Source organism: Dermochelys coriacea, chromosome 13, assembly GCF_009764565.3.
Source record: "Dermochelys coriacea isolate rDerCor1 chromosome 13, rDerCor1.pri.v4, whole genome shotgun sequence".
In the NCBI taxonomy this organism is placed as follows: domain Eukaryota; kingdom Metazoa; phylum Chordata; order Testudines; family Dermochelyidae; genus Dermochelys; species Dermochelys coriacea.
The window spans coordinates 18,961,921-18,974,177 of NC_050080.1; the positions used below are offsets into that span (position 1 = coordinate 18,961,921).

At 38.0% G+C, this 12,257-nt stretch overlaps 1 protein-coding gene across 3 annotated transcripts in view; it reads left to right on the forward strand.

Moving 5' to 3' along the window:
• Positions 1–12,257, forward strand: part of ZMYND8 (zinc finger MYND-type containing 8) — a 128,594-nt gene that overhangs the window by 4,332 nt on the left and 112,005 nt on the right. For all 3 annotated transcript variants that reach the window (XM_038369271.2, XM_038369272.1, XM_038369274.2), the window contains exon 2: positions 114–205. In XM_038369271.2, the coding sequence (XP_038225199.1) occupies positions 114–205 (92 nt within the window). The remainder of the gene's footprint in view (positions 1–113; positions 206–12,257) is intronic.

The following is a 12,257-nucleotide window of genomic DNA, read 5'->3' on the forward strand; positions in this document are numbered from 1 at the left end:
TTAAATACACCAATATGGTTTCACAGAAGTAAGAAATGAATAAGCCCTGTTAGAAGATTTTGTTCACCCTTCCCTGCCCGTGCAGGATTATTTATTAGTTGTTTTTGTTTCAGAAAACAAGAATTAGCATCCAACACATCTCAAGATACAGCTGCCAGAGGAATCTGGAAACAGACCTATTCGGTATCATTTTATCACAAATTCAGTAAGTAATGTTAATTTCTAATATTATATCTTTGGTTTGCAAATGATAACCCTAGCGAGGCACTGCAGGATCTTGGCTTTTTATGATCAGTTTTTCACTGTTGCTATATATAGTTCTTGCTATACTCTTCCAGAATAAGAGATATTTTGCCAGGTTTAAGGGTTGGAATCAATGAAAATTTGTTACTCCTGCATTTATAATATCTTGCCAGAAAGAAGATCAGGAATGAGTCCTGAGATAGTTTGTACCAGGTGTGAAAGACAGTGGACTAGGAGGTGAGTGTTATAGTTCAAAGTGTTGTCTTCCTCCCCTTCCACTTTTATAGGAGATGGAGCATGTTGCTTCTGTACTGAGCTCAGAGCACAGTCCCAGAAGATCTGGAAGTTAACCTTTGAGGTCCAGGAACAGGTTCTTGGCTATCACTTCTCTTCCCCTATGGGAATTGATGCATATTACACCTGTACTGAGCTCAGTGAACATTGCTAGAGGCATGGACAAAAGTGGATCCTAAAGTGGGTGGGAGAGTGGAAATTAGCAATACTGAGAAATGCTAATTTAAGGACATGATTTTTGCAGGTTGGGAGACACTCACTTGGTGTAAATACATACAATTTCTCATTCATTTGCAGCAAAGAGTGGATAGGATTTCCATTGGTTAGGAGGATGAAGATTTTTTGGGGGTGTAGGCTATCAGCAGTTCAGGATGAGCCAGAAGGGGCTAAGTTATTGTGCTGTATTTGGATGGCTCCTTCTCTCCAGCTGAATTTAAAGGAATTGTAATTAAAAGGTTCAAAATGTCTGGGTTCTACTGAGAATTTAGCTGGAGTTTATGTTACAGATGAGATTGAGATATAGTTAACTTGAGTTATTTATTGCTCCTTCCTCCACCCCCACCTCTCCCAAAAAAGTACTACTCCAGTTTGCTCTTTTAATCTGAAACTGAGCCAGAGCAATTTGGGAGCAAGTAGCCTTTATCACTCATCCAGCCACATTTACCTTTATCCATTCACTGGGAGTTAGACTCCTTGACATATCTTCCTTCTGAATTATGCTATTACTCTGGTTATCTTTTGCACAGGTTTACATTAACACTTGGTGGACATTGCCTGAGACCAGCTCAGGGCTTTACAGTACTGTCAAACAATATGGATCTTCCTGTTTCAAGAAATAACCAGTGCATTATACTTTTCTAGTCACTGTAACTGTACCAATTTTAATTTCTAAGTAAAATAAAGGTATGTGCTGCATGAACAGTAGAAGACGGCATTTGCCCAAAATTGAGTTTGTGTTTAATTAGCAATATTTCTGTACTTAGTATTCCATGGAAACACTATACACATGTGTAAGGCATGTAAAAAGAGAAAAATAAAGAAAATAAAATAAAAGACAAACAAGATGGTGGGTTTGTTGTAGTAGAAGTGAAACTGCAGAAGGCTTATTTACCTGCTACATAACTTGACTGCAAGATTCTGTTTTCCCTCCAGCAGCTGACAGTAATATCATTATGTTCAGGGAAGGGAAGTGCAATGACCCTCTCTTCCCATTCTATATATAGTCTGGTTTTACAGGAAAACCCTAGAGACCTGAACTAAATCTTGGCAGGTAAATAAAGGAGAAAATTATTTGCACTATCTTGTTATAAAACATGTATTTATTTGTATCACAGTAATGCCTAGAGGCCTCAGCCCTATTGTTCAAGACGTAATAAATATAAACAAATAAGAGACAATACCTGCCCCAAAGAGCTCAGTTTTATTTAGTTATTGATTTGGGAATCACTCCAGTTAAGTGTTCAGAGTTGTATGCTTGGACTAATTGCATGGGGCTGCTTAACCATATCCTAATTACCTGTTGGTTAACCTCTTATTTGCTTCTTCCTTTATAATTTTATAACTCCTTAATTGAAATTGTTTCTTTGTTGTCAGTTGAATATCTGGCCCCATCTCTGAAGTGAAGCAAAAACAACAACAAAAATCTTAGCCCTTGATTCTGCAGCTACTGTTTTATCCTGGGTCTCTTCTAAATGGTGACTATAGCAGTGCCTCTTTTTTTTTTTTTGTAAAGCGGACAGAAGTTAATTCTTCTGTGTCACCAACTTCAGAACTGTTCCATGAGTTGGTTAACAGAGTAGGAGTGGAATGCTCTAATGTTTTCTTTCATTCCCGCTCACAGGCCCAAGCTCATCATCTTTACAGGAATGGACCAGGTGCTAAAATTGCTTCTGGTTTTCTAAATGGCAGTATATTGTGCTGCTTCTAAACCAGTTGGCTTGGACAATACAGCTGCTATTGCCGTTGTACTTTATTTTATTGCCTTCTTATTTTGGTAAGTGCATTTCAAAAATATTTAGCCTGAAGATACATTAGGAGGCTTTAAAACAATAAGCAATGGCTGTAGCTAAGAGATGGAAATAGTTTGTGGTGCCAGCCTTAGCAGTGAGTGACCAGGTATTTTTGTTTTCTGTAAGGTTATTCTTATGTATATTTGGTCAAAGGAAATGTACAGAAAATCAATTATATTTGCCTCATCAGCAAGTAGGTTGGGTTGCAAGCAGTGTTTGCAGAAATTAACTCTTTGGCCTACTATTAAGCAATGTTGATTTGTTTCTTCCTGTACCCAAATGTAAATCAGGTTAGTCTCTCTTTGCTTCTAGAGCTGTGGAAGTGTACCACAGATGTGTCTGACTCTACTGAAATAAAAAAGAATGACTACATTGACTTTATTTTATGCTGAAGTTGAACAAAGGAAGTTAACAAAAAGAAATGAAAGGTTTAGTCATTGTGATGGGGTAAATACACTCAGTTTAACATCAGTGAGCTAAATATCTTAATATTGGCTATATGATATCCTATTGAAGTCTGAGAGAAATATTAAAAGATTAGGCTATTTGGTTCTGCAGGCTGTTCCATACAGCCCAATCTTTGTCTGCATAGAGCCTCCCTAAAGTCTGTAGGACTTAATGCAAGAATAGGGGCTTGTCATCTCAGAACAGCTTGCAGGATCAGTGCCTTAGTTTGGAAAGGTCAATGGATATAAAATATTGCATACTGTGGGGAAGGTCCGTCTGGTGCTTCATTTGTTCTTTCCCATAATACAAAGGCAAACATGAAAACTAAAGGCAAAACATTTAAACGGGTTAGAAAGACTTATGTTAAACAGCATACAATTAATCCAAGAAATTGGTTGTTGCAAGATATTACTGAGGCTTAGTTACACCAAAAAAAAAAGGGGGGGGAAGGGTAGATAGATAGGAATAAGAACAGCATCTGCAGCTACACTATAGTGGCTAAAATAAAAATTACAAGAGCCTATCAATCTTCTGTCTTTTGGGAATAAGATAATTGCTAGCTGGGGTCTGGAAGGATTTTTCCCCTCGTGGTATAATTTTGAACAGCAGGTCAGGTATGTTGTAGAGTTTTTGGTCTTCCCTTGAAGCATGTGGCTTAAGCCACTGCTGGAGAGAGGATTCCTAACTAGATGGACGATTGTTCTCTTCCTGTATGTATGGCAAAAAAGAAAAGGAGTAATTGTGGCACCTTAGAGACTAAAAAATTTATTTGAGCATAAGCTTTCATGAGCTACAGCTCACTTCATCGGATGCATATGTATGGCACTTCCTGCATTTCTATGATATTTGCGAGACCTGATTAATGGACTGCTCTGCTTTGTAACGATTACAATTTTAAGTTTTAGTCATTTACAGAAAGGCTTCTCAGGTTTTACTGAAATAGAACAGAAGTAATGTCTGCCATCTGCAAAAGAGGGATAATGGCCTTCGTAGTCCTAAATGTACTATGGAATCTTCAGAGACCTCCTATTTCAGTTTTGTTCAATCTAAGAAGGTCTTGGCAGAACACACACAGGATTGATTAGCCTTGCTAAGGCCAATATGAACTCCACCTGATATTTGTCGGATCTCTCCTATCTCAGAAAGGAATTAATAGACTTGCTTCTAATGTTGTGCTTATGTAGGTAACATAATGGGAAAAGCATATACACACAGTTTAAAGCTTCAGATATTCTGTTATATAAGTGGCTAGTCAGTGGGCCTGATACATCAAAAGAAACTTTTAAAACTAAGCAAGGGTTGAAGTCAACTTAATGTAGTGTGTATGGTAATTGTAGAAGCTTAAAAAGCCAGGAGGAGGGTTCTAGTTTATTGGCAATCTTTAATGGTGAGAAGTTACCTTGCTGAAACCAAGGAAAATGAAGAGGGAAATATCCAGGCAGCAATTCAGCATCTCCATGTGGTAATCAAAATTGTTGGGTGTTAAGTAAATACATGGAGCTTGTGTTGTGACTGATATACAGTAGAATCTCCTACTACCCACTTTATAATGGTTCTTGTTCCATCCTGAGGCTCCATTTTTTGCTTCCAGAGGACTGGATTGGGATTCCCTTCAGAGTCCAGTACCTTTACATTGTTGGAGAGGTGCTTGTTGAGTGACATAAAACCCCCCCCACTACTTTACAATAGTATGTTTTGAAAGCCAAATGTTGTGATGGGGTGAGTGAGAGGGATCTTATGGGATTTTTTAGTGATGGGGTGAGTGAGAGGGACCTTGTGTATGAAGGGGTGGTAAATTTGCAACAGCATGATTTTTTTTTTTTTAGTTGGGTTTAGGGAATCCAGAGTAGCATTTCCTTACATATATATGTCCTCCTTAGGTTCTATATCTTTTTACTGTACATTTGAAAACAAATGGTAGGTACAACTTAAATAGTGCAAGAAAAATCCTATTTCTTTCATTATTGTTACAGGGAAAATCTTTGAGATAGAATCACAATGTACTTTCAGAGGTCCTGGAATATGTAGTCATATTGCAACTTTATGTCATAGCAGGATGATGGTTTGGAAGTCCTAGTGGAGAGGGATTCTTACAACTCGTCATTTATACAGTGTCATAAATGTATATGGTGCCTTACAAAAATAGACTAAACATGTTGCCACCCCAAAGCTTACATTGTAAGGGATCGATCTTGCTGTCACTGAACTAAAAGTATTGATTTTAGTGGGAGCAAATTCAGGCCCTAAATAACTAGACAAACATAAGACAAATCACAGATTTAGGCAATGAAATGCAGGGATTATTGATGAAAAGGAAAGATTACTTGAAGATGGCAGTGTGGACGTCAGGAGTAATGGGCACAATGGAGGAGAACAAAGATGCATGATCAATGCAATTTATCCACTATTTCTGTACTTAATGAGATGGATATTACTGCTGTAGGGGAGGTATAAATATCTACATGATCTAGATCCATGCACATTTGTGTGTGCACACATGCTTCTTTCACTGTCATAGGATATACAGGTTTTTCTCTCTTGCAATGGAGATAAGATTTATCTTTGAATGTGGAGCTCTTTAAAGAACCTTTCAAAGGTCACCGTCTGATTCAAATACTGTATAAAATAAGTCTAATCTTGCAAAACACCATAGAAAGCTGAAAATGTAAACAGTTGTCATTCGCAAAAAGAAAGGAGTACTTGTGGCACCTTAGAGACTAACAAATTTATTTAAGCATTCATTTTCTATTCTTTATGCTGTTACATTAATTATTGCATTTTCTCTCCATTTGTATAATAAAAATAAATGAGTCAGTTACACTTTTAGGTTTTAATACAATGCTGGTGAAGATTTAAATCCAAACACAAATTTTAAGAAAAATAATGAAACATTTTCATTGGCATTTTATTTTGTAAAAGTTTATTTAAAACCTACATTTTGGCAAAAGCTGACTAGACTGTATCCCAGTAAAAGCCATTTCCTTTTCCTCTCTAACAGGTTGATAATACAGCATTAGAACCATAGGTGTTGGAACTAGGGGTGCTGCTGCAGCTACTGGCTTGAAGCGGTAATAACAACCCAAATACATGGTTTCTGCCTTCAGCACCCCTACTATAAAAATTGTTCCAGCGCCACTGATTAGAATCCTTGCCAGAAGAGTCTGGCTGTGTTACTTTTTCACTTTAAAAAATAAATTTGCATATTTTCTAAAATGATTTGCTGTTAAAGCAAATTTGAGTGTGAATGTGAGTGTGTTAACTTTTAGTGCAACATCCACATGCAAAATAACATATCCAAATATTTTTGTGCTAGAGATGGACCATATGGGTCTGAAACAATTAGCCAGTAAGAGATATCAGTTGTTAACAAATGAGACAGGAACTTTTTTTCCTTATGCTTCTCTCCTATGATAAATCTGAACTCTCCATAATATCATATGCTTTTTGATACCCTAAAAGCCTATGAAAACATAATTCAAATGGGAGGAAAGTACAGTTCTGAGAGCTTTAATTTGGCTCCTCTTGCTAGAGAACTCACCTGTATTATTGGTTCGCTACCTCACTTGAGCTGTAAATTTGGCCTAGATTTTTAAAAAAAATATTAGTGGAGCATTCAGAGAAGACTGCTTTAAAAACAAAAAATATTTTTTAATATTTATTAACAGCATAAATTGACATATCTAATATACAAGGGTTGTTTAAAAAATTGTTATTGCACTCTCCTGTTTTGTTTATTTTTTTTTAAACCACAGATAACTGGCATTATCCCCCTGGGGTATGTCTCCAATAGACCCCCCCATCACCAACTGAGTTTCATCTCACACAGACACTCCTCTGACCGCTCTTCCGCCAAATAAGTTGAGTAATGACATTGGGGTGAGTTTCCTTTAAGGGTCTCCTTTTTGCTTTTATTTTTGTATCCTTTCCATGAGTAAGTTTTATGCCAGCACAATTATGGAAGCTTCCCATTGAATTAAAAGGTTATTTTAAATATATGCTAAAAATAGATACGGCCGTTAGCAATGCTGTTTTAGACAGGCCTTCAGGAACAAACTGTAAAGAGAAAATTGAGAATGAAAGTAAGCCATTAGCTGTACTGTAACCATTTACTAGTTAGTAGTGATCATTTTTTGTTGAAGTCAAATTGAAGGCCCTGTCTCTACAGGGCTCACAACAATGTTTAACAATCACATATTATCTTATGTTAAGACCCAGGCTAGAATTATTTTACAGTATAACCTGAGTATAACAAAACTAGCATCACCCAGCCTGGCTGGTGAAACTGTGTTATTACCCAGTTCAGCCAGTATGGTCAGGAGTTCTATGTAATGAGTTGTAAATATGATATCTAAATAGACAACCCTGGTCTACAAAGACTAATATACCATCCATATATATGCTCTGCTAAGGAGAAACTGATGCGCAGAAATCCTTGAGACTCTGAAATAGATCTTTTTTAAATTTGATTTTTTTCTTCTATTTGGTGGAATATAATGTCATGCAGATCCCTTAATTTTTAGCAAAAAGAAAAGGAGTACTTGTGGCACCTTAGAGACTAACAAATTTATTAGAGCATAAGCTTTCGTGAGCTACAGCTCACTTCATCGGATGCATTTATGAAGTGAGCTGTAGCTCACGAAAGCTTATGCTCTAATAAATTTGTTAGTCTCTAAGGTGCCACAAGTACTCCTTTTCTTTTTGCGAATACAGACTAACACGGCTGCTACTCTGAAACCTTAATTTTTAGGTTACTAAAGATTGTTCCAGCCAAATCAAAATTTATAGGTGCACTTAATCCTCTCTGTCATTTGTTTTCTTTTGCTGCAGGTTTGCTAGTATCCATGTATCGACAGTTCAACATATTGCATTTAATGTTGTTTAGTTATGAAATCAGTTGGTAATGACTTCATAGTTCAGGTTGCATTCTAAAATGGGCTTACAATGGGGCATAAATTAATGTTTTTCTCTAAAAATAGGTGATCAGTTGATGTCCAGTTTGTCAAGGCTCGTTTGTATTTTGATCTTTGATTTTATGTGTAGTTATTGTCTGGTTTCTCTTCATAAATTTGAATTTGGGCTGACTTTTTCGAGGGGGGAGGGAGAGGGCAGGAATCCATTGTTGAGCCATACTCCTTTTAAAAATTATAATCTGGATAAAACACTGGCCCCTGCTGCTGCATGAGTACATCAGTCTTATTCTACAACAGTTCCTTCTAAACTAGATCTTTCTGGTAAGTGTTTTAACTAATCTACTGGAATTAGAAAGATGCAGCTTTATAAGCAGGTAAACTTGGGGGCTATTGGACTACAAAACTGAGTAATTCTCTTAGCCTTGATCTTTATATCAGCATAGCTATATTGGTCAAGGATGTGAATAGAACACACCACTGACCAATGTAGCTATGCCAACATAACCTCCAGTATAAATGCAGCTATGTCGATGGAAGAGTGCTTCTGTATAACTAACATTGTTTGGGGAGGTTGTGTTCCACACTGACAGAAAAATATCTTCTGGTGGAGTAGGCTGCGTCTGCACTCTGGGATGTGGGTGCATAACTATGCCAATATAATCTCTGTAGTGTAGACATACCCTTAGGACTTGTCTACATAAGGGGTGCTGCACACTGCAGGGGTGTGAATTCTAAAGCGCACTTACATGTTGTGCATTAATTGGTCTGTTAAGAGCAGTAATACTCAGACCTCAGTGGTTCAGGAGCCAAATTAGTGATTAGCATTACTCAAAAGAGCCATACTAGAGTGAATTAATTGTTCATTTACTATTTATAAATTATTCTCAGAACAAAATGACTGATCAAGCATTATTTTATCAACTACAATTGGTTAATAACATAGTAAAAGAATCCCAATAGGGTAATAACTTAGATTGGTTAATAATTAAATCACACAGTGTTTTAATATCATGTACTGCAAAGAGCTGCTGGAGATACATTAATGAACCACTTACGAGCCTCAATCTGAGTATCACTTGTGTAGAGCCTTCTGGTGTGCACTAAAAGTTCCCTGTACATTAAAGTGCACTAGAGAATTTTTATTGTGCTGCAGAGGGTCTCCATAGACAAATTACTGCACAACAAGTTAGTACGCATTACTCCACTGTGTATACAAGCCCTTATACTGCCTGAACTGTGACTATGGAAACTGTAAGAGCCTGCGTGCACTGCCTTGTTAATTCGAACTGATTCAAATTTTGCCCCTAACCCAGCTCCTGTCCACACACAAATCACTCGCTTGAGTTAAGTCGTGCTTTAAACTCAAACTAGGTGGCCTGTGTGGGGTTGGTTAAAGCTCAAGTGCGGCTGATGCTCAAGCTAGTAATGCAGTGGTGATGCAGTAGCTCAAGTGACAACAGCTCAACTGTTAATCTGATCACTGTGATGTTAACCAAATCACTTTGTTTAGCGGGAGTGGTGTTTTGCAATGTATTCACTCTCTTGAGGTAGGCTAGCTAGAGTGCAATAACTTGAGTGTACTAGCTCAGGGCTAAACTCTTGCAGTGAAGACAAGCCGTTAAGTAGTTTACAGACTACTTAGGAAGCACTTCTAGTAGTGTGTCAGAAGTGTCACTTAAATCTACTTATAAGTAAAAAGAAAAGGAGTACTGGTGGCACCTTAGAGACTAACAAATTTATTAGAGCATAAGCTTTCGTGAGCTACAGCTCACTTCATCGGATGCATCCGATGAAGTGAGCTGTAGCTCACGAAAGCTTATGCTCTAATAAATTTGTTAGTCTCTAAGGTGCCACCAGTACTCCTTTTCTTTTTGCGAATACAGACTAACACGGCTGCTACTCTGAAACCTACTTTATAAGTGTAATTGTTATATCAGTTCAGCTGCCAAAGCAACACAATCATGCAGGTTTACTGGGGTAGAACAGGTTTCAGAGTAGCAGCTATGTTAGTCTGTATCTGCAAAAGAAAAAGGAGGACTTGTGGCACTTCAGAGACTAACCAATTTATTTGAGCATAAGCTTTCATGAGCTACAGCTCACTTTATCGGATGCAGTGGAAAATACAGTGGGGAGATTTATATACAAAGAGAACATGAAACAGTGGGTGTTACCATACACACTGTAAGGAGAGTGATCAGGTAAGGTGATCTATTACCAGCAGGAGAGCGTGGGGGGAGGGGAACCTTTTGTAGTGATAATCAAGGTGGGCCATTTCCAGCAGTTGACAAAAACGTCTGAGGAACAGTGGCGGGGGGGAATAAACATGGGGAAATAGTGTTAGGCTTGAATAAAGACTGGGAGTGGATGGGTCATTACACTCCCATGTGAGTTCGGATCACTATTTGGTTGGCTACACAAAAACGGTACATTCTGGGAAGTGAATCACTCTGTCCTCACCTGGCTGTCTCGCAGCACTAGAATAGTATAGTTGCAACAAAATCTGTAAGAAATTAAGTGTTTTATCTTTACTAGGATTTGTGTGCACACTTTCAACTTTGGTCAGACTGTGTTCATACCTCTCCAGTTCCACCCTCCTGGTCAGTACGCCAAGTTCTAACAAAATATAAATCTAAAATCATAATTCAGGGGGGTTGGGGACCAGCTGAGTTTTATCTAGTTTCATATCAAAACCATGGATTTAACATTACTTAGATTCAAAACCATAAAATCAATTACTATGCTTATTCAGAAGTTAGTTAATGTTAGCAGATCTTTGGATTAACTTGGTCTTAGTTTTTAATGATATCGGAGGTGGTTTTTTGAGGGCCTCTGTGCAGTCCCACTCTTCAGACAGTGTCTCAGAATCTTGAGCTTGTACATCCTTCTTGAAAGCTATTCATTGGGGCTTCATGAATACCCCCTTGTGGTGTCAAGCATTTGGGGCCCCAGACCCTATTAGGCACTTAGAGGCCTCAAGGGCTCCCCTTGATGCCAGAGCCATGTCTGGACTGAGATCCAGAAGGGATTTTAAATGCTGTGCAGAGAAAGCATGGAAGGCAACAGCACAGCCTTCTGCTTGTTCCATGACAGGCCCAGAACAGCTAGTGTTGGCAGCAAAGCCACAGTCCTCTCTGCTGTAGACTCTGTCCTCAGGATTTGCACCAACCTTTAGATGGGGCTCAAATGCACAAAGCTTTGACTCACCCCCATCGTTCCTGACATAATACAGAGGCATGTGGTGCCTCTTGCTCAGAAGCCTTATCTTAAGACTCCAGAAGTATTCATGCCAGCCCCCTTGTATGAATACACAGAAGCAACTCTCAGATAATCTCAGTTACTGGGAAGTAACCCTTCTTTTTGTGTTTTGTTGTGAACATTTCACACAGCACTATTTAACAAATGTGACTCAGTTCCTACCTCAGAGTTCCTACTCTGATGCAAAAACTCTTTTGGATAGCATTCTCTATATGCGCATTATATAAACCTGTTCTATATGTCAAACAGACGTTCAGGCTCAGTTTGAATAGATATTGCCTCATATGTGCATGGGCAAAACTTTCTTGATTTCAAATTGATATCAATGCACTGCTTCTTAAAAGAACACTAGAGGGTGCTGCATTTCTATTCAAGTTAGGAAAGGATGCAGACAAAATGTTAAATTATTAAACTCATGCTCTGCTGCTCCCTTCTCACATACAGGGGCAAGAGTATGTTTTGATAATTAGTACAGTAGAAGAAACAAATTATAGTGTAACTGGGAGGATGGAAGAGGCTTGCTTTTCAATTTTCAGAGCTTGTCTAATAGAATTCCTGTGGCAGAAAAAGTCCTTGTTTCTATTTAAGGATAAACTTGAAGTTGTATTTTTCATTACTTTTTAATATTATATATAGTAATGGTCAGGATCAGGGCCCATTCTGGTAGGTGCCATGGAAGCAAATATGAAGACATGGTCCACATGCTACAAAAAGCTTGCAGTCTAAGGCCCCAAACTTCTTGCAAACCACTCTGAGGCCTAAAGATGAGCATTTATGGGGAGAGACTGGTGCTTATTCAGCAAATATTGCTCTGCCTTTTAATAACTTACCTAGATTTACGGGTACTTATGAAAGTTGTGCACAACAGACAGAAATCTGGAGATTTAGTTGGACAATTATGTAAAATTTCATCCTCTTCTCACTGTGCCCAAAATCAAATAACTCTAACAAATATGTGGGAGCTAAGCATTTGTTTGTTTGTTTGTTTTGTTTTGTTTTTTAGTTTAAGTGCCTTAAATAATTAAGAAGGAAACAGGAAATGGCGATGTGAAGAATTTGCTAAGAAGAATTGAAAAAATAAACTTTGCCAGTAAAAGCC